This window comes from Tympanuchus pallidicinctus, unplaced genomic scaffold (assembly GCF_026119805.1).
Source record: "Tympanuchus pallidicinctus isolate F22 unplaced genomic scaffold, pur_lepc_1.0 scaffold16, whole genome shotgun sequence".
Classification (NCBI taxonomy): domain Eukaryota; kingdom Metazoa; phylum Chordata; class Aves; order Galliformes; family Phasianidae; genus Tympanuchus; species Tympanuchus pallidicinctus.
The window spans coordinates 14,406,680-14,432,200 of record NW_026294679.1 but is presented as its reverse complement, the minus strand read 5'-3'; the positions used below and the strand labels follow the sequence as shown (position 1 = coordinate 14,432,200).

At 37.2% G+C, this 25,521-nt stretch overlaps 1 protein-coding gene and 1 long non-coding RNA gene across 6 annotated transcripts in view; one reads left to right on the top strand and one right to left on the bottom strand.

Annotated features, from left to right (window-relative positions):
- The window catches only part of LOC128077437 (uncharacterized), a 23,148-nt gene extending 3,484 nt beyond the window's left edge, over positions 1 to 19,664 (top strand). The window contains exons 2-3 of the long non-coding RNA XR_008205015.1: positions 16,094 to 16,324; positions 19,582 to 19,664. This is a non-coding gene — a long non-coding RNA (uncharacterized LOC128077437). The remainder of the gene's footprint in view (positions 1 to 16,093; positions 16,325 to 19,581) is intronic.
- LOC128077435 (uncharacterized) lies at positions 6,026 to 25,521 on the bottom strand. Of its 5 annotated transcripts, none has more exons than XM_052676571.1 (12): positions 25,390 to 25,521; positions 24,545 to 24,621; positions 18,584 to 18,659; positions 15,264 to 15,395; positions 14,338 to 14,461; positions 12,279 to 12,339; positions 12,130 to 12,176; positions 11,603 to 11,678; positions 10,482 to 10,583; positions 8,937 to 9,854; positions 7,936 to 8,046; positions 6,026 to 6,779 (listed from the first exon to the last, which is right to left on the bottom strand). In XM_052676571.1, exons 1-12 carry the CDS (start codon positions 25,504 to 25,506, stop codon positions 6,467 to 6,469), a joined length of 2,154 nt encoding a protein of 717 aa, XP_052532531.1. In that variant the 5' UTR covers positions 25,507 to 25,521; the 3' UTR covers positions 6,026 to 6,466. The 5 variants fall into 5 exon arrangements, with proteins under 5 accessions (XP_052532531.1, XP_052532533.1, XP_052532532.1 ...); XM_052676573.1 differs by lacking the exon at positions 25,390 to 25,521 and adding an exon at positions 24,825 to 24,947; XM_052676572.1 differs by lacking the exon at positions 15,264 to 15,395.

Genomic DNA, 25,521 nt, shown 5'->3' with positions numbered 1-25,521 from the left:
ATCCGTGCTCCTGTTTTAAACAAGCATTTAACATTTTTTGGATAGCTTCTTGTTCCTGTTGCTCCTGTTGCATGACTCTTAGGAGATAATATAACCGTTTCATACAGTTGTTTTTCTTTTTTTCCCCAAAAGCCAAAGTTTTCCAGAAGTTTTATATTTGCATTTAAATCCTCCCTGTTTTTACCTCTGTCTAAGCAGTGTTAGCAGTAGCTATAGCATCTCCTCTGTCAAGAAAGTGACTGAACTATATGTACATTCACTAAACATGGCTTATGAACTCTGAACTATTTCAGGGTTTGTTAACAATAGTAATTCACATAGATATTTAGGAGAGCAGTGAGCTCAATTTATATAAGTGTATGTATACGCTTATAATACACACACATACATATATATAAATGATTCATATCCAGAAAGCTCCTCCCAAATATCTGTTGGTTTGTGGGATTTATTGAAAAAAGGCATCAGATAAAAATGAGAGCCATAGAGTCAAAGAGAAATGGAAATAATATGGTCAAACTCTTTCTATAGCTCTGCAGGTATACATAAGCCTGGGGAAAAACATAACATGGAATAGAAAGAACACTAGAAAGAGACTTTTTATTACATTTTTCCATTGCATAAGCTTGTGTAGTTGCAACTTTTGTTCATTTTATTAATCTAATCCCAGTAGTCAAATTTTCTCTTTTTTTTTTTCCCATTAGATAAGGCAAGAGGGACATTATCCTGTGCAGCCTGAAAACGAAAAACAAAAAGCATGTAATACCAGTGTGCACAAACTGAGTACAAACAACATAAATAGAAAAGCAGTGCTGTCATCAGGGATGTACGGATGTAGAAACACGCTGTAATGCTGACTAAACAGGAACAGAGGTTTCACACCCAGTCTAGTTCTTTCCAAAGCTGTTGCTTTATAAAGATAGAAAAGAAGGCTTATCTGTGGCCATTATTACAAGCTCTGCTACAATTACTGAGCTTATATTAGATTGAAAAATAGGTTGGGTGAATACATCTTTACTGTACTGAATGACAGAAAACAATATTTTAATTTGCAAACACTTCTTCTCAGAATGTATTTTAGGCCTATTAAAGATTTATGATATAACTATTGAAAATCAGAACTCACCACTGCTATTAAAAAGTTCAGCATGATGTAGAAACACTCCACTTGAGGAGGGATTAACAGTTATCAACATTAGCTTGTAGCCTGTTATTTTCTCCTTAAGGAGTTAATTTTGTTTTATAGGCTGTAGCTTGGTAGTACAACTTTCAAAGTGAAAAAATCTCTGTATTTACGTTAAAAGAGGTTGTTTTGAGGAACAGCATGAAAGTCATCGTTGTCTGTGTCAGCTTTTAAGTATATTTATTTTGGGGGCTCTTTCATCTTCCTTTGTGTAACATTCAGGCTTGAACACTGCTTACAAAGGAAGAAAACGACTCTTGCTTCCAAGCGTGAGTGCACTGGCTTACTTCCTGTCTTTGGTGAAGCTGCTGCTTCAAATTTCTGTGTTACTCTAATTCATAACTGTAAGTTTAATGCAGTGGGCACAATTACAGTAAATTTATGACGCATTTTGATACTGGGAGCGTGCAAGAAGTCAGCTATGCACTTGTAATATGTAAGTTGGGTTGGATTCTCAAATTCCTCAAATGATGGGATTGTTTTCAACGTGTGAAACATTTGTAGCATAGTTTCATATTTGATTGTCTGAAATTCTCATTGGATTCTGGAGGGTGTATCTTCAGGCTATTATACTACACCTAGATATTTAAAGCTTAAAGGAAAGCCTTAATTAGTTTTATCTGCCACATGATTTTGTGGAAGGATTAGAGGCCTGAATGCTGCTGTATGTGTTTGGTAGCTTACACAAGCACAGTGCTCACACTGCTGGAAGACCCAGGTAAGAAGTTAGTAGGAATTCTTTCTCTAACCTGTGTCTGCTTTTTATACCCAGTAATCTTTGGCCAGCTTTTTACATGTACATCTTTTGCTCATTTCTTCTCTCATGCTGGTACCTCTCCTCCTCCTGACATTTTCCTTTTCACTCCTGTGATCATTTTTCTCTTCTCAGTTATTTTCTGCCCTCCCTTTCCCCTCCCCGTTGCCTTTTCACCTCAAGAAAAAAGGGCAATATTGCAGTCTACAGCAAAGTTACTTCCTCACCTGCTTCTCTGGTGACTGGAGCTGAAAAGAAAGATCTGTGGGTTTGGTGCTTGCTAGCCACTGGAACAGGAAGGAACACTCCATTGACAGCTATCAATCAGCCTAGAGAGGAATCACATAGCAGTAGTTGGTAACAACACGAAAGCAATTTCTTTTTTTATTCACCTGTATGCTTCACTGCCTGATGAAAATCAGCTGCCAATTAAATATTCACTTCAGGGCAGTAACAAAAGGAATTTTTATATGAACTCAGAGTTTAATAGTTAGATATAATGAAACTCTTACAACTTCTATCTTTCTTCAGGATTTCACACTTGATGCCATAGGAAAACAACATTCTCCATAGAAGTCCTGCTCTTTATTGCTATGCCATATTACAGAGGTATTTCTAGGTTCACTGGGAAAAATCCATAAATGAGGTCAACAAGGTTCCATGATATTTTTGTAGAACTATGAAAGATATAAGAGAAGGAAACTTATTTTAGTCAGTGCCACTGAAATACAATATTCAGCTAAAAAGAACAGAAAGCATTCTATTTAATTCCATTTTCCACCATGTGGATCAATTAGTAATTGAATACTACAGAGACTAATATGCAGTAATGACTCAGCTGAGGAACGTGAGATAATTTTCAGTAACATTTTATGTGGGTTTAGCTCTGCCAAATTCTGTCAAGAACAATAGGGAGGGAAAGCCTTGTCCTAAGTTCTAAAAAAATATTTATAAAACCACCCTTGGCTATTTCCATATAGTCATCACAAAGCCATTTATGGAAACGTCATATCTATTAATTTTGCTTGAAAAGAGGAATCCAGCATAGTTATGAAAGTGGTATTTATTTTGTCAGACAGCAGAAGCTGCACTGTGTGACTGCACTTATAACACTGGACTCTGGAGTGCTTTATCCTCCTAACATGCTAACTTTCAGTGTTGGCATAGGGAACATCTTAAATCCATTGCAGTCTTTATGATTGGTCTTGAAAAGGTGCTGCAGCCATCACTGATTCCATTATATTTGTTAATGTGAACACGAGTACTCAGTATAAATCTCAATTTCCACCCACATGGGGGAATCACCATAGGCTGACAGCTCATAGTTGGGTACTGGCAACAATCTGCTGGCAACAATCATTTGCAAATGTGTGTGGCACAAACATCACCTGTTCATTATCATTAGCCTGCCTTATCAGAGCCCTGCTCAAGCTACAGCAAACTTCCATCGTGCTGTGAGTGACGAGCACAATTGTTAAGTAGTACACCAGGGATGCAAAAATGCCAGTATATCTTTACATCAATATTCAAACTACACCTACTTAGAAGATGCTCCCTGATTTCAGAGGTAAGTTGCTCAGGATCCTGCATGTCGTCTTCTACAAAACATCCCATAGTACACTCCTGCCAACTCTTCAAGAAAGTCCTCATTATTTATCTCTAGGGAAAATGACTGGAGTGAAAAATATCAAGCATCACCGTAGAATTACAGAACCTCAGGTTTTTGCAGTATTTATAACTAAATCATTTTAGAGACTAAAATACTAACTCCTTATACCAACTACAGTCTAGAGAAAAAAAGGTGAGTTTATAAACAATTTTCTTTTACTTGCTACATAAAGCAGCCAAAAAAATGTTGTAAATCCTAAATGGGATCATGCATTATTGTACTGAAGAGGAATATTATTATGGGTTACATTTTTAAGCCTCGTGCACCAATGGCTCTTAATCTGAAGAAGGCCATTCCATCAAATTATTAATATTCACAGTTTATTTTAACAGATAATCTTTACTGTCAGTGCTGTGGTTGCATTTCCAGCTGTTTTAGGCAGCCTGGGCCCTGCTGTTAGGGGCTATGGAAGCAGTGCATGTGGCATGGAGCGGGCTCCATGTAGAGCCACTTCAGATACATTTACACATATATTTTCAAGATTTAGAGGACATAGCACATCATTTTCATAGAACTGAACATCAGTTGTACTCCTGCCAAGCCACTAAGTTTTGACTGAAGGCAGCCAGTAGGAGGTCACTGGCTACTACCAACTGCTACGTGGTGAGCTGGGAGGCTTTCTGCATTGCAGCACCCCGCACACACATTTGATGCAGCTTGCAATGGGTGCTGTGTTTGGATTGCTCACAATTAGCTGCAGGGGTTACAGCACTAAGAGCCATTCTCCGTTCCTGAGGATGCCTGCTAATCACAGTACATTCCCTGGCAATGGAATATTCCATGCTAACAAACTCATGGAAGGTTTTAGTCTGTGCCACTGACACTCTCCTCTAACAATTCCTAGCATACTTCCAGAGGTAAGACGCATTTCAGGGACCAGTCCCAAACAGAAACTCTCAAACAGTCCTGCAGGAGCTGACCAAGGAGTACTAAAGGCCATCATCCATCCTAAATCCTGAGGGAGTTGCCCCATTTCTGATCGTGTGAAACTTCGCACCGACCAGCTCTTCAGCCATACAGCACCTCTGGACTGAAGTACGATTGACTGTAGGGTCATTTCAATCCTAAAGATGCACTTCAAATCAAAAAACATAAAGAGCAAATATTTGCTCTTTGCTCACTTTATGAATACTGCATACACAGTGTAAGAAGAGAACAAATGCTTGTAATAACACTTCATAAATCTTAATTCTCTCATGGAAAGCACCATGAAGATTTTTTTTTTTGGTTGGCATTATTATTTTAAGAATCTGGATACATGGTAGCCCAAGTTTCAGACCTTCCTTTCCCCTAAATAAAGAAGCACAGACAAAGACTTTCATTTTACTGTTCATTTTAAAAGAATAAATGAAGAAACGTTCCTTTTTCTTAACGTTTAGTTCCAAGATCACATTACATTCAGACACCTTCATTCCTGAGCGCATATGAATGAGGCTCACAAAGCTAGATTTAATGGGAAATACTATTGGCAAGCTGCTGTAAAAATGAGGGAATGATTTACTTCGTATAATGAACAAAGCCAAAGTTGCTCTACCAGTTGCACAGGCAATGAAATATTTGCACTTTGAATTTATATGCACAGAATCCTTTTAGAACTTTTTGCATGTGTTAAAAATCAGAAGAGTTGCCAGCCGTTCTAAACTTCCAAAATCTATTCCTTATATAGTAGTCATAGACCCTTGAATTCAGAAGTCTGTTTTATGCTGCTAGTCAAAAGGCAAAACAGGTCTATGGAGTTCTTGCCATGAACACACTCTTTCTGCAGTGTTCTAGTGTAGATTTATATGCTCTTGCTTTGCTTTACAGCTGTATTGCTTTAAAGCAGTTTCTTAACTGTAGGATTTGAGCTGCAGCTGTACATCTGCAACTGGCATCATTTTTGTTACTTTCTGTTACACTACTATCTTGAGGCCCAGGTGAAGTGGCAATTCAGAAGAGACTGTTGCAATACACCACTCTAAAAGCAACTTACCTGAAGAAGTTAGTTTTCCATTCTGATTACCTTGCTGTCCTGTAGAAGTCAGTAGAACAAAAACTGAAGAATGAGACACACTTGACTGACAAACACGGAATTGTAAGAACATAAGTAGAAGCAATCTTGGACAGCTGAGAAAGGCAGTCTGCTGATAAATGTGAGCTGCCTCGTTTGGATGTGTTACTAAGAAAACTGTGAAATTCATCTGCACTGAGCCATTCTGAAGCATTTATAATTAAGGGAATTAGGAAAAAAAACAACACAGCATAGAATATTCAGGTTGCTGAAAAACAAGTTTGACATTTGCACTGTCAAAACTCCAAGTCACCTCCAAGTTCTCAGCAGCACAAAATGGCACACCTAGGTCAGTTCTGTGATGAGACAGAAAAACTGGAATTAAACTGCAATGCTGCAGAGATTGTTAGCAATAATAACAAGCTGCTATTATTAAAAGATGAATTTGACATAAATTTATTTCATTCATTTCATAGTGCTTTTTCTATAACCTTAATGGTAGTTTATCTGACAGTGCAATATTTTGTTATGACTTTAGCATCCTACTATTACATACATTATAAATAAATGTAAAACAAAAGACAGTTATCACTCAGAAAGTTGTATAGTTTAGAGTACATGGCTTCAATTTTGCCAAGAGGAATGACTACTTTCATCCCATGTATACCAAGACCTTGTCTCCAACTACACTTAACAAATACCCTAATAAATATAGAAGTAGAAACAAATCTTACAATAGAGATCAGTTCTCTACTACTGGAGTTTGCATTTCCCTAACATGTAAAAAAAACCAAAACCAACCAAAGCCCACATACAAAGTAAAACTGATTGATGCAAGCTTAAGCTGAGGAAACAGTGCCTTTCTTTAATTCAGTTCCAGCTGTAATAGTCTCTTGGAGGTATATCATAAGGTGTTCTCTCCTCCTCTTCAGGTCCATAATCTAATGGCAGACCATAATTGTAATCAACTGTTACCACTGGTAATCTTTTGCCTTGTTCCATTTCTCTAGTAGTTTCAGCTTCAAAAGTTTTTATTTCACAGTCTAATGAACTATCTTCCTGGTGTACAGATGAGGATGGATGCATTGTACATGAAGAATATTGTGCAAATCTGCTTTTTCCTCTGCTAAATTCATCTGAAGGATGCACTCTCCTATTGTCTTCAGGACAGCTTGCTCGATTACTGTAGGAAGAATAAACATGAACAGTGAAGTCATTGAAATTAAAACTGCCTAGCCCTAAAAGAACAAGAATCAGATTTCTACTTTTGTTTTTATCCTCTCTAATTAAAATTTCTCTACTAGATGTTAGAAATATTTTTTTTTTAATTTAGTAGGTAAATGAACTAGAAAATGCTTTGTGTTTCAGCTGCTGTTTCTAATTAAAATTGCCTATTTACTGAAGGTTTCCTAGGGTCCATTTTTGTTCCTGAACACATTTTCATTGTGTGAAAAATACTTAACAGCAGCTGTCTGTTACACAGTCTCAAGCAACATTACACTATGTATTTATCTTGCAAAATATTTATGTATTCTTCTGCAACAGAAGAATCTACAAAATATCATATTTAATTTTTGTTATGGATTCTCTTTGGTACAGTACTTCGTAAAATAAATAGTGTATAAAGCTGATTGAGAACAATCTTTGTAATTTTTAATCTTTGCCCTCACTAAACCATAGATGAATATTATTGGAAGGGATGTCTAGTAATGTCTAGTCCAGTCCCCTGCTCAAACTCTTTCTTGCCATATGAGGTTGCACAGAAGTCCAGCTGAGCTCAAGGTATTTCAAAGGATGGCAATTCCACAGCTGCTCTAGGCAATGCATTTCTGTATCCTCAAAGAAACAGCCTTTTTCCATATAGGCTACAGAATTTTTGATGGTCTAATAAGAGTCTGTTGCCCCTTATCCTATCACTGCACATCATGAAAAAGAGTCTGCCTCACTCTTCTTTGTACTTTCTCATCAGCTCATTGTTAGACATCACTAAGAGTTAAACATACCATCAGCAGTTCATTTTTTTGCTTACTGAACACGGTTTTTTTTGTATTTTGAACACAGGTTTTTTTTTGCATTTTATAATAAGTGAGCTTGAACTCTCCTTGTTATTCTGATGACTTAAGTGAGGAACTCTCAGTTTCATAACTATTATAATCTATATGAAGCCTGATATAGATGGACTACAATTTAGTCACATTACTTGCTTAATGTTCAGATTCAATGGTTTAAGCAAAAAGAAATTAACAAATTTTTACACAACAGGTAATTTGTATTTTTTTAGTTGGATACTGAAAGAGTAACAGTATAAATCAGAAAACAACATAAAACCTGGTATTTACCTATAGCTTCTGTTGAAGTCATCCTTATCAGATCCATAATCTCTGAGAAGCGAAGGAGATGAGGAGAACTGAGGTTCTGATACATTTTCATGGGAAGAAAAAGGTTGATTTCTGAAGATAATCAAAATAATCATGTTAAGAGGAGTACAAACTACCGTAGGCTTTTGAAAAACATCAGTTAAAATTACTTCAAATAATTTAATAGCTATTAACATTTCTTCAAATGAAGTTTTATTACAAATATCTTAATCCTATTAGTTTAACACATCAAAATAGTACCCTCATGGTGCTGATACACTGCCTGGTTTCACCTGTACAATGAAAAAGATTAAATCAAGTTTTACTAGCCCAGCAATTACCTGAACTATGTTCTGAAAGATCAAATAAATATTTTGAAATATATTTGCAAGAAACTTAACTACTAAATCCATTTTACTAAGTGATATATGCTTTTGGAAGAATACAATGCAAAAGGAGCAACACAATGCAGTCAGAAGCAAAAGGATTTCTACAAATGATTAATTCATGAAACAAGGGAATGTCAAACTTCCTTTAACATTACTGTTATCTCAGTTTAGATGAGAATATAAATAAAAATTTATATCTTTTGTCCTGAGGAGTGCTGTTTAAATCTGACAAAGTTTCGTTTCATGCTGAATCCAGAAAAGGTGAAACACGAGCTTTAAGGAAGCACAATCTTGTAGTTTAGGTAAGGTGCCTTCAAATTTACAGCACTGAAACTTAAGTCAAATACATCCACACTTCAAAATAAAAAGTTGATTGTTAACTAACTGATCATTTGTGTGTGATTTTAAACAGATGACTGTTTCAAATAAATGTATTTAAAAGAGTTTAAAATTTAATTTAGAAGTGCTGCTAGTTCTGGTCTTACTGTTAAAGGATAATCAAAATAATCATATATGAAGAGTAATACAAACTACTGTAGGCTTTTGAAAAGTATCAACTAAGACTATTTCAAACTGCAGTGCTTTCAATTGTACCTGTCTGAACACCATTCATGTGGCAGGTCATCTTGAACAGGATGATCACGGAGGGGTCTTGACCTTTTTTGTCCTTGCCCTCTATTAACATAATCCAAGTCTTTTAACTGAGGCTGCTCCTGTAAGTCATCATAAGGCTGATGGTCGTGAAAAGGTCTGCGCCTTTGCCCAGGACCTTTATTATCATAATCTTTGAGCTGCACCTCTGTTTGTAAGTCATTGTGAGCATTGTGAGGTTGGTGATCATGGAAAGGTCTCGATCTCTGCCCACGGCCCCTGTTAACAAATTCAAAATCTTCCAGTTGCATCTGGGGCTGTGACTGATAGTCGTGGAATGGTCTCAGTCTTTGGCCAGGACCTTTTTTGACACAATCTGACTCTTCTGACTGCACTGGAGTCTGAAATTGATCACGAGATGGATGATTGTGGAACAGCCTTTGCCTCTGGCCACGGCCCCTGCTACCAAAATCAAAATCCTTTGACTTCATATCTTCCTGTGAATCATTGTGGGATGGACAGTCAGGAAAAGATCTCTGCCTTTGCCCATGGCCTTTGTTAAATTCAAAGTTCCTTGATAGTCTCTTTGTCTGTAAATCACCACGAAACTGGCATCCATAAAAAGGTCTCAGCTGTTGTCCAGGTCCCTTGTTACTGAAGTCTTTCAGCTGTGTGTCTTCTTGGTAATCATCATAAAACTGGTGATCAGGAAATGGTCTTTGCCTCTGCCCTGGTCCCCTATTGTAGTCCCAATTTCTCATCTGCATTGGTGCTCGCAAGTTATCCTGAGTCTGATGGTCATTAAATGGTCTTCGTCTTCGTCCAGGTCCCTTATTAATGAAATCAAAATCTCTCAGTTGTGTTTGTCCTTGCAAATTATTATGAGAGTTGTCATCATAAACTCTTAATCTTTTCCCAGACCTGTAAAGAATTTTTTTCTTAAATAGAACATCTGTACTTATAAGTACAAGTTATTAATGAAAGTAAGCTTTTTTTAATCCAAGAATTGATATGAAACACATTGCAAGTAAAACATGTATGTATCAAAGTTACTAAGAATCTAAACTCTGAGCAAAATTATAAAACTTTCAGACAATGTCAAATTAGAAGATATGACAAACATTCAACTATAATTCCATAGGGCAAAACCAGAGATATGAAATTAATTAAAAATAAAACGCAGACTGCTGTAGAATAACAATGACCAGTAGGCATAGTAAAACTCTAACATTTTCCCAAAAGAGCTGCTCACCAATTCCTAATAGCACACATTCCCTATCTTCCCTTTATCTTCTCATTACTTTTTCTAATTCTGTAAATATACTTTGCATGAGTAAGCTACATGAAAACAAAATCTCTTCTAACTTAGAATATTTCAGTGCTTTCAGTGTTTCAAAACACCACATCTCTAATTGTTAAAATCAGCCGATCCTCTTGTAACATTGTAGTGGATTGCTACTATAAAAACAGCTCACACACACACTAAGGAAAAACCATCTTTTGCACTGTGGGGTTTTTGGCTTTTCATTCCAGGTTTCAACTTATTACCCCTGAAAATCTTCATTAGGGAATTGTTCCACAGGTCCTTCTGCTGCATTTGGAGGGGGAACAATATCTTCATCTGAATCCCATACATCCATTCCAAGGTTACTGTAAAGAATAAAAACATCTCTCATAAGCTTCCTTTTCTCCCAAACATACAGAGAGAGGAAAAAAGAATCACAAAGATTCTTCAGTTGAGAATTACTGATTTCCTTAAAAATATTAAGTTAAACTTACAGACATTCAAGATTTTCATAGCAAATTTCAATCTTGTGAATCTAGTTGAGGAAGGGCTGTAGAGAAAGCCTAAACTTCATATATTTGCAGCAACATCAAAAATGTGAGACAAGTACCATACTTCAAAAAATTCAGCACAGAACTTTCTTAATCACACTCAGTCACACCAGCAATTAACACAGTAAAACAAGAACAAAGGGCACTAAACTGAAAGGAGCAAAGTCTGTCAGATATTATTTTAAAATCAATGCGATGCTACAAGTTGTGATTGTACAAATAATGTACTGAGATGTAAATGTTAATTATTCTTAGGTGCTCCGGGGTGTACCGGATAAAGTGTACCAGTAATATGATAAAGACAAGAGATTCCATATGCGTCAGGAATATAAATACTAAAAGCAGGAGCTTTGGGAACAATCTTCCACCTTACTTTCTCCACTACAACTGGTTTTTGTTTGTTTGTTTGTTTTTTGTTTTTGGGTTTTTTTTTGTTTGTTTGGTTTTGTTTGTTTGTTGTTTTTTGTTTGTTTTTTTTAGTTTGTTTGTTTTTAAATAATCTAGTTCCACCACACCATCACCAACAGGCAGAGCACAGAGCTTATAATGAAATCTTAGCAGTAGCTCTTCTCAATTTATAAGAGAGCACAGACTCAATATAGTTGGGATAGTATGATACAAGTGCACCAATGCCCAGTCGTATTCATCAAAGCCATATAAATTCAAAATATAAACAAAGGTACTTTATGTTGTTCACATCAGAAGTCTTGCAGAATTTATGAAGCTGTTTACAAATTGTTTAAGAGGGACAATTTTGGCTTACAAATGTAACTGAACTTTTAAAAATACGTCCTGGAAAAATCTTAAGTGCACAACTAAAAGCTTTTGCTTACCTTCTCATTGGTTGTGTTCTGAGATCTGTGAGGTATACAAGACCATCCATGCAATGACCCCTAGCATCACCAAAAGCTAAAGAAAAAGAAGAACATGTCCAATGACATGTGCATAAACTGGGTCACAAGAAGATGAAATAGCAGCTTTCTATTCACCATGAAATACTAAAAAAAAAAAAATCGCATTAATACAAATGCCACAGCAAGCTGTAATTGTTGAAGCGATTTTATTCTTTTAAAACTGAAACTAGTAGTGGTAGCAACCTATCACTGAAAAATTCTTCAAAGCAAAAGCCAAAGAAAAAAGAATTAAAGAGCTGAAACTTCCTGTCATTCAGTTTGCTAACGCTCAAACCTCATTTGAAAGAAAATCAGCAGAAAATCTTCTCTGGAGACTACCACAGGAGGTAACAACATGCAACAGCAGAACAGCACACTACAGCAGAACTGTAGCATTTGTGAATACAATTATAGTTAAATGTGAATTACAACCCAACATTTGTCTGAGTTCAAAGCTTGTAACATACCTTGGATTGCTGCCTCTGGATCCCAGCCTTCAACGTCTATAAGATATCTAAAGAAAAACTTGATTACTCTGCTGTCCCAAAGGGATTATAGACTAATATAAAGTCACTATGTCTTTTGTAAATACTGATACTTTTTTTTCAACCCTTACCTACATATAAGGTAGCCAGTTCTATTAATTCCATTAGTACAGTGGACACCAATGAGTTTTTCTATCAAAAAAGATAAACACAGGCTTTAGTAGTTCAGAAAATGAAATTACTTGAAATTAGCTTAAGACAAAAAAAAAAAGTGCTGAACTTTTTACTAAGTCGTTGTTGTTTACAGAATGATACTGTCATGCTTGTCAAATAACATATCATCCAGACTTTGTCTTCTTCATGCCAGATCTCTAGCAGCAGTTTACTCATTATTTCCAGACCTGTGAAGACTGCGATTAACTCTAAAGAACATATGAAAAAGGAATGATATCAGAGAAAGCTGCCAGCCTCCAGTCAGAACTGCAGTAATAGAAAAGAGTAAAATACGGTTTTGAAAGCAACCTTGGCCAACTAGCAAATGTAACACTAAATAAGTTAACGTTCAAATTCTTTTAAAACTTACAAAAAGAGGAAAAAAAACACATAACATCCTTAGTATCCAGGAGTATGAAATACATTACAAGAAGAATTAATTTAACTGGACTGAAAATTCAGGTGATTACTGGGACAAATCATAGAGATGAAGTATTCAGGTTCACAGACACAGACAAGCACTCTGATGGGAATCAGTTATGTCAAAAGAAAACATATTTTCTGAAAAGATTATACTAATCAGCTGTAGGCTAAAAGAATGAGTTACTACTATTAGGCTGTTTCAACTGAGGTATTTCCAATAAGGGAAACAGCAATGTGGTCATGCAAGGCACTGATAAAAACCTTATCCAGACTATTTCACACACCAATACACAACAGAAAAAAACCCAACAAATTAAAATACGTATTTAAAGGTCCACTGTGCTTGTCACAAAAAAGGGCCTATTTAGTGAGAATAAATAATACGTAAGAGCAAAATTTGGTATAAGAATATTAACTGGTTAAGAGTTTAAATCTAGATTTAGAAGACAAACTTCAAACGTCAGAAGCACAAAGTTCAGGCAGGGACAAAGTACTGACAGAAGGTCTCTAAAATGGACTTTGATAAATTTCTTAATGAGATCCACTATCACTGCCATAGGACAGTCATGCTATCATGTAAGTTTATTCTAGGTTGGTGTCCCAAACAGTAAAAGAACAAACTTTAAAAATTGTTTGTAAGTAGAATCATGATTAGTTACCATGGAAATCTGAAACTGAGGGCATGTTACAATGCATAAGTTAACATAAAAACTGAAAGCTCACACACCTCTGAATTTACATAATTACATGATTTTGCTAGTGCAAAAAACACAAAAGCCAGCAGCAGATCCACACTGTGGAAATACTGACACCGCATCTGCAAAATGATTTTTAAAAACTGCTAGGACACGATGGCAACAATTCAGAAAATTGCTGCGTGTGACTAAATGGGCTTCATTAGATTGCATATGAGTGCCCAGTGCCATCAGAGAAACCCTGTACTATTTTCAGCATCCACAGAGAAGCAGCAGCTGTGACACTGAGCTTATGGGGAAAAATCTGAGCCAGATTCTATTGAGTATTCCCTTTGTCAGCTGGATGGAGGTAACCGATTTAAACCCTGTGAAAAAGATGGAGTTCAGATGGGGGCATTCAACATGCACTGGATAGAGACTTCCCCAGCACAATTAGAGAAGTATAATAAAGAAGCCTAACTACACTGGGATCAAGGAGTACAAAAATATTTGCAATTATAGTAAAAAAAAAAAATAAATAAAAAAATAAAAAATCTATTGCTCAGCAGTGGTCTGTAAACTACCAGAAATTCATAAGCAAGTTTTTCTCACTTGGAGTTGCTTTGCCACATGATAGATACAGGTATAATACTATTAAGAAGTGAATTGTTACTTTTGAGAAAGGTATGTTACAAATACAAGACATAAGGTATATTACGTTTACTACCACATAATAGTAAATTGGAAAATGCTGTGGAGTCTTTCAGACATCTGGAGTCCCAGATGCCATAAGGGATCTATTGTAATTAATAAATGATGCAGCTAGCACCAAAGTATTATTATTTTTTAGCCTTTTACAGCATAAGATGCTGATATTTACCATTTCTTGCATTTTCCCATAGGAATTTTCGGACCCATTTCTTGAATTGTAGAATAGTAGCATTATCAGGAACTTCAAGTCCAACAGTATAAAGTTTCTTATACTGCACACTTCTAGGTAAATCCTAGAAACATGAAGAAAAACATGGTAAAAATTACTGAAATCTTGCATTAATGAAAACCCTAAGCAGTATCTAAAATATCAGCAATGCAAAACAGTAGTTTCAGTGCTGCATAGAAACTGAAAACAATCATGACATGACTTCACAAAGAGACATTCTCAGAAACCAATATTTACATTTCTGTTGCACAAAAACTCTTCTATCAGATAAGGTCTTTACATCTACTTATCCCTAAAAATAAGATGGTACATGAATTAATTAAAAAGAGCAGATTGTTTTAATTCCATTCCAACACATTTAACAATTATTAGGAATGTCTACCCTGCTGAATCTACCTGCAGTCATATTCACACATCTGTCCCCTTAGTGTACCAAGCCAATGCACATTTGAAGATCAACATTCAGTTATAACATGGCTACTTATTCTCCATTTCAATAGAAGGCAATTAAAATTCTACGAGCTGGTCAACTAGTAACAAATCAATCATGAAGGAAGCAATTTCAAGACGTATCCTTTTTTTCAGTGGATTCCACTGGAGATGCCTCCAATCTCTTTTCTACAGTGCCTAGCACTGAAGTCTTCATCCATTACTCTGAGCTGCCATAGCACAAATGAGTCACCGATGTAACTAGCAGGTAGGAGGAGCTTCTTCCTGTCACAAAGCATTCTGTTTCTATTAGAGACACGAAGTAAGTCTAGATGGCTCAACTCATCTATTCCAACTCAAGGCGAGTAAATGCAAAAATACTTTAAAACAATGATGGCAGTAACTATTACAAAATTTGCTATGACTCTTACAAGTACCTTAACTTCATAGTATCGTGTGGTGTATGTTAAATCGATAATTAATCCGAGCTCCACATTTAGGGCTTTCATTGCAGCAATTAAGTCTTTTGGTGTAAATTTCTGGGTTGGGGTAAGCCTCTGGTTAATTGCCTACAATAACAATGGAAAAGGATCATTTGCTTTTTGAGTTCTAATAAGACATTTGCTATATTCAGTTTATTTAAATAGGAAAAGGGCAGTTTTCAAAATGGAATGTTTGTAGTATCAAGAGCATATCTACGTTTTATACAGATAAAAAAAAAAAACAAAATAAAAATTTGTTTCTGTTCCAATGAATAGGCAAGAAAACATGGAGGAACTTACACTTAAACAACACTAACAAAAAAGCACTAATTTAATGGACAAAAACCTTGCAAAACGCAGCATATAATAATTTTATATACATACTGATTAAGTAACTAACTAAACAAGGAAGCTCAAAACACTGCAATCCCTCCTCCAGAACTTCTTTTGTCCTGCACAATAGCACAATATTAACAGCATATTTCACATAAAACATCAGAAGTTGTGATGCCAGAGTTCACTTACTCTCAAGGCTTTAACCCTCTCCCCACAAATGTTACGCAGGCATTTTTATCCCTGGTTCAACTCTTGTCAGAAAGTACTTGCGTGTCATCTAGCACTGGGAAATGTTAAATAAGTCTAAAAATACAGTGGCATGTTGGTGGATAATGATAATCATTAATTAATTAATTGTATTAATTAATTTCATTTGACAGACACAGCGTGAAAATTGTTTACTCACCCTATTGTAGCCTGTGGTTTCTGACATGTGTTCTCCGCTCTAGGTATGAAAATGCCTCGTGCACAAATCTGGATTTTCTCTGAATAGTGAGCTGTCCACTGTGAGAGCCTTTTGGCTCTGTCACCACCAATAAAGAGTGGCAGAACAGATGCAGCAGCCTCAAGCACCTCTCAGTTCCTTTGTTAATAAGAAATTCAAGTAGACTGGACTCAGAACTAATGGAAAGGAAGGCAGCCACAGACCACACACCTCTCAGAACCACAGATGCTATAGGGTAACTATTCTATCTTTTGACTGTACAGATTCTTATCTAAGATGCTAGCACTTTGAGTTGAGTCTGGAAACAGAGAGAGGAATTCTAATTTAAGAATGAACAGCAGAAAACTCCTATCTATCAAAGCTGGTATATGATAAGAAAGCTTGCACTGAAACAGCAGGGCTGAAAGTGCATAGAAGTATTCATTCCTGAGTATTTCAAATGTTGGTGTACTGCTGAAAAACTGTGGAGATCGTCTAAGTGCAAAACTAACAAAGACTAGTCACAATCATCTCTCAACCACTCAGAACTATTTTTTAATAAAATCTGAAACTGAATTCACGAACTTTGAGGTGAAAACTACTAACCTGCAAAAGTCTGTGGCAGAACTTGTAAAAAGTTTTCTTTTTTTTGCTATGTGAATTCGCACTTAAAATCAAGTGAAAATACATCCTAAAAAGTAAGACATCTATAAACATTTTGCTTCATCGTGTGACCAGTTAACTGTGTTATGAAAAGCTATTTGAGATGCTATTCAAGATTTTCTGAAGTACTCGACAAATCCTGCTGAGTTTACCTGCCCTTTTTATGATCTCTGGTGGAGCTCCTTCCAGGCTATCAGAGAACTGCAGGGGAAAGGTAAACTAACAACCAAGTACCTTCCTCTGAAATCTAGAGTGACGGTTTAATGCTATAATGGGATGATAACAGCAGGGTGGCAAAGTCTTGGGCTACAGCAAATGGCAACAAGCTCAAATGCAGCATACTCAGATGCAGAAATGAAGGAAAAAGGCTATTTACCTTTGGAAGGCCTCAAGCAGGCAGGGATCTCTGGCAAGAGATGACTTCATCTCCACTGCCAACCCTTAAGTGAGGTCTGGCAAGGGATGGATCCTGGCTCCACCCCTTCCAGTCACTTAGGTACACTGCAAGCACCTGAGCTCCTCTGGGTTGGCCCTGCCTTCCCACCAGGTGCTCAATCACTGCTTCAGGCTGTGACTCTGCATTTCCACTACAAATGGAAAACTAGAAACATATGGAGTACAGAAATCCTGTCCAGAGCAGTGTGTTTGTGAAAAAAATGGTGCTGGATCAAGTGGAATTACAGGAGCTGATAATGCAAAAAATCTCTCTCCCACCCCAACAGTAGAGAAGCTAATTACAGATCTACTGAATCTGACTTCTACTGATAAGTAGATCTACCCTCTGGCAGTCTTGGTAGAAAGGCACATGGCTACTATATCGTTCTTTACAATTATGCAGAGCAAGTATGACCAACTAAGACCTTTGGTGTCAAAGCAACCAAACCATCATACTGAAGCTGGGAAAGCAGCTAAGGAAGTAAATCCTGCAAGCACTCCACTTCAGTCTAACACAAGTGAAGTGAATGGTGACTGAAAATGTAATGGGCTCTAATATGCCAGAAGAAAAAAAAAAAAAAATTAAGTGCAATCAGTAGACAACAGTTAAGACTTCCTTACTTTTAACTGCTATGGTTATGTCTAGCCATTGAATATTAAAAGAGCTTAGAAACTTTTCTTTCCTGTGTATCTGAAGTAAGAACTTGTATGAATTAATTTATACAGCATTTGTGTTGACTTATACAGAAAGGCAAATTTGCAATCATGTACCTCAACCCATCAAAGAACTGAAGTCTCCACATTTTGTTCTGTCACAAAAAAATTTAGAGATCTAGCTTAGTGTATTTAATGGATTAAGGCTCTATTCCATGTTATTAAGTATCTAATGGAGTTACTAACACAAAAATAGAACAAATCTATGAATACTGTGTTTCTCCATATCACTGAAGCTTACCAGCAATCTAAATCTCTAATTTTGAAAGTACTGCAATGGTAAGTGTATTTTAATAAGTGCTTCATCTTTGAAACATGGTATTTTGGTTTATACTGCCTAGACTGTTATTCATACCACAACCCCCTCCCATGGCAATAATCAGACTTTTCTTCTAACAGTCATGAAAGGATGTTAAATAAGATGTTGAATTTAGGCCACTAAATTAGTGATTAAATGACTTTACTGACTGGTCAGAGATTGTCTGATTTACAGAAAATAAAAAGACTAACACTAAATACATCAGAAGAGTGAAAAAAATACAGATAATTATGTAAATAAAGCCACTGGTAGACGACTGGATTATTTAAACAAAATATTTGCCCATAATTTTTTTTTTGAAGTTTGTGTGAATATTAATGCTATTTTTCATTACTTTTGTACTGTATTTAGTAAAGACAACGTGTAGTTACTGTTTATACATACCCCTTTTAAAGGTACTTTGAACGCAATGAATCTAGTTCCTGGTATAGGCTGCCCAACCGGTGTCAAACTCCTCCATCTGTAACGAAATAAATATTTATTTTAAAATATTTTTAAATAACAGATGTCAACAAAAGACACACATGGCTCTAAGTAAAACTTCTAAAATAACGTATGTCCTCTTTGGATTAAAACTTCTGTAAAACAAAGCACATAAAAAGCCCTTTTCTTTAAAACCGTAATAGCAGTTACTTCAAACCATATGAAATATCTTACAAATATCAAGCAACTCTGCTGTCACATTTAGCAGTAGATTTAATGTAATAGTTATTTAAAACTTCAAGCATAAAGACACAACAGTTACCTTTTCCTGCCTACAATGGGCACCTACTAGCATAAAGCTTTAAGATTTCCAAAAAGCACAATCAATAGTTCCTAAATTTCTTGGTCACATAAGCAAGCAGTTGCAATAGATACGCACAAAAGTTTGAAAAAGATGTCCAATTAGATCCTTGTATGTATGTAAAATCAGCTTTCTAAAAATTTCTAAAAATCATCTTCCATTAGTATCCTGACTGTTTCACCAACACTATTTTAAAAGTCATAAAAATTCATTTTGTTATGATACTACATATTTGAACACAATTAATAGCTTAGCATTCTTCTGGGATAAATGAAACAGGGAACTAGGAGGGAAACAGGGAACTAGGAGAACATGAACAGTGTTACCACAGGACTGATGGAGAAGGAAGCTTATTTAGCACACTACACAACTTACATAAACACACTCCTATTGTTTGCAGGCCTAAAATCAGGAGTCATAATAAAATGAATATTTATTCTCCATAAAGCACTATGATAAAATATTTTTTACAGATCATGTGCATGACTGCTGTATCATACATTATAATTATGCCCCCAAATCTGCAGCTGTTACAAAGTCGTTTCGCCGTATTGACAGTATGTTCCAAAACAGTCTTTCTCCTTCCTTTCTTTTTCAGCTTCCAGAAAACTCTGTTCCCTCACCAACAAATGGAGCACCAACATAGAGTAAAGTAGAACAAAGTACAACAGGTAAAAAAAAAACCCAGTTCTTACATTATGGTCACCAGAAAGTTTTCAATGGCTGAATCAATTTTTAACTTGGCTGAATCAAACATGCTTAGATACAGTGTTACAGCCTCACTTAAATTATTTAGACGACAACAAAATGTTAAGTTTATTTTCATTTAGAAGTATAAAACTTTTAGATTTTGCAAATACATTCACTTTGTAGTATTCGTCTTTTTCAGGGCAATATTTTTCACTGCTCTTTCTCTTGGTACTCTCAAAACCAAAGAATATTTGACAGTAGAAAAATTAAGCAAAAATCACTTTCGTAACATGAAGACTTATGTTAACAATCAAAGTCTTAGTAATTCCAAATCCACAAAGAAATGGCATTCACTGATTTTACACAGTGCTGAAGAAAGTTTTCGTGTAGCACATTTCAGAGATGCCAGTGTAGGAATACATTCATGACTAGAGGACACGTTCTATGCAACATGCCTCCTAGTTTAAGATAGATAAATTCAATAGGAATTAAGATCGCAAGCAGTATAAGCATACAGAAAATACCCAACCTAACAAAACCCACAACATAAGTGTCCAGACTGCAAGATGTGGTCAGTTAAAAAAATTAATTGTACCAAAAAGAAGTTTAATCAACCCTGTGCATAGTTTAATTTTACCTTGTTCACATCATAAACCACTGTGATTCTATGATCACCTTAAAAAGAAGCTAAATGCTGTGAACCATTATTAGATGTACATTTGATCTGACCTACTGTTAAAATAATGAGAAAATCAAGGCTTAACACCAACTCCAGCCTCTGGCTATTTTTAATAACTCAGGAAATTAAAAATTTTTGCTCTCAAACTTACAGGCAGAATCAGAAAATGGGCTGCTTCTGGGAATAGAGAAACTAGTACGAATACCAATAAAACACACAACATGCTTTACAACAGTGGGATTCATTCATCAGGCAGCCAAAGGCCATAATTGCACATGCATTTAGAAACATTTTGAAGGAAGGCAGAAGTAAAGTATCCCAACCACAGAAGACCAACCAGCTCATGCAGGTGCTGAGCTGGATGCCATAGGTTAGAAACTCAAGTTGCCTTTAACCAGCTTTATCTTGGAAAACTGTATAAGTGGAAATCTACCATAATCAGTGTAAATTCCAAGTAACTAGAGATCAGCAAGAAATGCTAAAAAAAAAAAAAAAAAAATCTTAAAAATCCTATTTACAAGACTCAACACCATCATCATTCCTGTAGCAATGATTAAAAGATTTGAGTGAAAAACACTGAACGGGACATAAAGTAGCTGAGAAGATAGTAGGAAGTTTCCACAAAGAGCCAGTGGTATCTGCCTGAGACACAGACAATGTGTGCTGCTAGGCATTAGAAACATTCAGGTATTTACACTACAGTGGAGACGGCTCTGGCCATAGAACAGTCACATTAGAAAGACATTGTGATATGAGTCTAAAATGGAATTGTAAATTCAGTACATCATTGCAGCTTAATAATCCAAACAATAATCAAATAAAGACAGACAGACCAGGAGGAAAATTAGAACTTCTGCATGAAACACAACAGCTGTCAAAACACAGGCAGGAAGTCATCATACTGTAAGGCAAACTGTTACCTGACAATATGTGCTATTTCTGGACTTTTCATAAAATGAGTAGCCAGGTCAAAACACCCTTCAGAACCTCATGTGTGTAAAAGAACTGCAAATCAAATTCTAAGTTTGCATCAAAACAGCTGACAGGTTTTTTTTTAATCAACCCAACATGGTGATTTTTTTCTGGTCTCTATACAAAACCACAACCCCAAATTTATTTGTTTGAATAGAAAAGTACTGAAGAGAGAGCAGCACTCAAATACAAAGTGACATATTGCACACACACAACATGTTTTTAATTATGGCTTTATTTCTACAAGTTTTCAAATAAGCAAACAATCCATGGAATACATGCAGAGTAAGATCTGAAATGTAACGAAACAAAAATTAATGAATTGCTTAATTCTTTTCCTTTCCCACTTCTCTATCATTTTTTGTCTTCATTGCTTCCCAACCATCATCAACAGTCTCAGAACACAGGCAGAATTTTACCAGCCATTCCAAATAAGAGAATCACATCTCAGTTTAAAAGTGTTAAACTCCAATTAAACATAATTCCCCCTTCCCTCTGAAATCTCTGTGACTCCTTCATGACTTCCAGTTAAATAAGTATAATTATTATTGCTACTACAGACTGTAGTTAGCTCAACTATAAGTGGCTTTATATCTGGTTTACATTAAGATATGTTATTACACTTATCCATTTCTGTTTAAATGGAAAGCATTGTTTTATGGCCTTATTTTTTGTCTAAAAATCTTAGATGTGCAGTAACAGATTGATTTGCTTTCTTAAAACAAACTTCATGCATCTTGTTAAAAGTATGTTCACAACGCGTAGGTAGAAATCACTCAATTTTGTCTTTTTAATGAAAATACTCCACTCCTTGGATTATTACTTTTTCTAGACTCTAGGGGAAACATAAAATAAGGTTATATTTTGGCAGATGCTATTCAAAGCAGAATCTGAATTGATGAAATTATACCCACAGTAGGACTTGGGATGCTGATGCACCACCTGTGTAACCCTGTAAACCATCACAGCACTTTATGAAAGCTCACTAGATAGCTTGAACACATTCTACTGGCTGACTCCCAGTAAAACACTGTAACATACAACTACCAAACAACAGTACCATTTCAGACCCTGGGGGAAAGTGCAGCAGAGCAGGACACTTGAGTCCCTCTCTTATATTAAATCTCATTTTGTTACGAAATCACCTCTACAGCACTATTTTATAGGCTTTGAGGCTGCAATGGATACTGCACATCTTAGTTTTGCTCCAAGACTTTACTGGGAAAAGGGAGAAATGACTTTTGCTATGAAGGAATATGGAAAATTGTACTTCCAGGCTACTTTCTCTCCTCTTTGCTGGAGCAAAGGCTGTGCAAAAAGTGCAACATCAAGCATTCAAGGCTAGGGGAAAGCAACAAGTATGCAAGAACAAGAACTGAGACATGTACTGCAGACCCAGTGGCAACATCAGCTATTAATACTTCTTCAGGTGCTGGCACACTCACAGTTCTGATTCCAGCAAGGTTGCACAGTGCTGTAATACAACCCTTACATACAGTCAACTTTAGTTATGCTGCAGACATAGTATTGTAAAGTGACAGTAATTAGCTGACCAATTTTTAAAAATACACTATTTTTTTTAGTTGTACCATCTCTAGCTAAAGCCTAACTGAGCCTTAAAATTTATCATACTGCTTTAATTGGCAGAAAGGAAAGTGGATTAAAACAGTTAAGAACTGCATAAAAAATGGAGGCAGTAACAAAGACTACCTAAAAAAACGCTGGCTGTCAATTTATCTACTACCAGGCTTCTCCTGCACTATCGTTACCAAACAAAAGAATTTAGTGTTAGTGATACAATAGAGATTTTATTTCCATAGTTAAATACTGTCTGAACTGGTCTTCGTGTTGCAGTGTACCTCAATCTTACTTCTTCCAAAAGCTGGGAACACTTTGGTATCATGAGCTTTGTCAGATGATAACACTATCTTTAAAAGCAATTCCTCTACAGCAGATGTTCTCCTCTCTGTGAAAGATACACAGGTGTTAGTTTCTAATCAGAGAGGCCAGAAGCACAGGCCACTGTTTCTTCCATATTTGCAGAAGAAACGCACGTAACCTAAAAGCACCTCAAGCTCAAATGCCATGGGAAAAGAAGGGAAAAATGAGTAACTGACACGTTCACAACATTTTAGTAATAATTTTTAAGTATGAAAAAAACAAGCAGGAGTTATTCTTACAGGCTCCCTTTATTATTGCTTGCAAGCCTAACCCACTTTCAGGATAACTTTTTGTGTTAAAGTTCTAACTGAATTTTAACAGAAACTTTCAAACAAATAAATGCATGCATAGAATTTTCTAAAATTTTATTCTATTTTTAATCTCTGAGTATGTCTGCTATTGAAATAATCAGTTTCTAGAAGCTAATTCTAAAAGTCTGCTTATTGTTTGTTTCTATTCACTGCTTTAGACCAGCATGTTTTGCAAGAAAACACTTTTTGTATGTCATTGTTCCTCCTAAGAATGTTCTCAATAAGGTTTCTCTAGATAATGTCCACCTTTCCCAAAATATCATATTAATTCCAAGTTACTGTCCTGTTACAACATGCTCGTATGTCTCACCACACCCTCCTACCACAAAATTTGTTCAAACATCAGCAGTAATACATAGCTTAAGCTTTTAAAGTTGGACTTCCTTCAATTTTCTTTTCTTTTTTTTAAGAGCTCAATAGTGGGACCACATTTGTTTTAAATGAGAGTATTCAGTAGTGCCTATATGCACTCCCACTAAAGCCATCAGAAAGTAGAATAATACATTATTTTGTGGTGGTTTTTTTTTTTTTATTTTATTTTCACTGATAGAACATTTTTTGTCATCCTATCGTACAAACAAAAACCAAAAGACAGAGGATAACGTGTTTCTGGACCTGTGTGTTCTTTGATCGTGTGCACGCAACCAGCTGCTCTCATCTTATCTACTCTTCCCTTACTCTGAGCAGTCAGGATGGGCTACTCTCCCATTTACCCAGGTAAGTATGCATCTGGGGATGAGTAAGTTAGGAAGAAGGGACTGCATTTGTCTGATGAAGGACAATGTTCAGACGGGCTGGAGCGTCATACTCACCTGGGGGATGACAAGCTGTGTTGTTCCTGTCTTGGAGAAGATACCTAGCTTACCTGGCAGTACATGGCAAAGAAGCACCTGGGGCAGTGAGTGCCCCTTCTCTATGGGCAGGGCTGTGCCCGCTCCTGCCTCTCGCTTAGTGTGAGGGATACTTACCCCTCGGGGATAGTGTTCTTCTTTACCATGCTGAAAGCAGGAGCAGGCAGAGCAGGAGACAGCGGTGAAAGTGCGCACTGCAGCAAAGGAGAGAGAACCGCGCAGTTAACACGGTGCCTATCTCTTTCTCCATCAATGGGCATTTTCACAGGGCTGACTCAAGATAAAGTAAATGAAGCAGTCAGCCGCGGCTGGAAGCCATCCTGAAAAAGTTCTGCTGCTTGCAAACTACTCTATGTTCTCCACCACAACTGTACAAGAGAGAAAGACAACAACTCACCTCCCCTCTCCAGGAGACCAAAAGAACCAGAGAGGAGAGGCGGCGGGTTTCTAACTCTCGCAGCAGCGCTGCAAGGGTGATGATGTTCCAGGCAGACCCAGAGCAGTCCGCTCAGCCCTCGCGCTCCCACAGCCAGAACTCGTCTCGACTGGAAGCTCCGAGCATCTGCAAGAGGCGAGGCCGGCCCTCAGCGAGCTGGACGACCACCTGCCCCGCGCGAACCTCGGCGGGGCCGACCCCGCGGCGGCCCCAGCACCAGCAGCGGCCGCCGAGCCCAGCGAGCTGCGGAGCTCCCCCTGCGGCACAGGGCCCATGGCCGCCGCTCCACAGAGGACGCCTGAGGCTGGGCCGGCTCGGGGCACTCGGCGGGAAGCCGCCAAGCTGAGAGGAGGGATTAAAAAAAGACACGGGGGCAAAGGGGAGGTCGCGGCCCGACGGCTGGGGGCCGGGCTGTCGACGAGGGGCCGGGCCGTGAGAAGCAGGGCGAGGGCTGCAGCAGGATGCGGTAACGAGGGAAGGCCCGGGCGCCGGGGCGGGGAGGAGCGGGGCTGCGGGCGGCCCGTACCCTGACAGGATTTCCCTTGCAGAGGAAGGCTGGAGCGAGACGGGCGGCACAGAACGTTCCCGAAAGGGTCTCGACTGCGCATGCGCGGCGGCAGGCCAGCTTGCCGGGAGGGGGCATTGCGCCTGCTCCTCG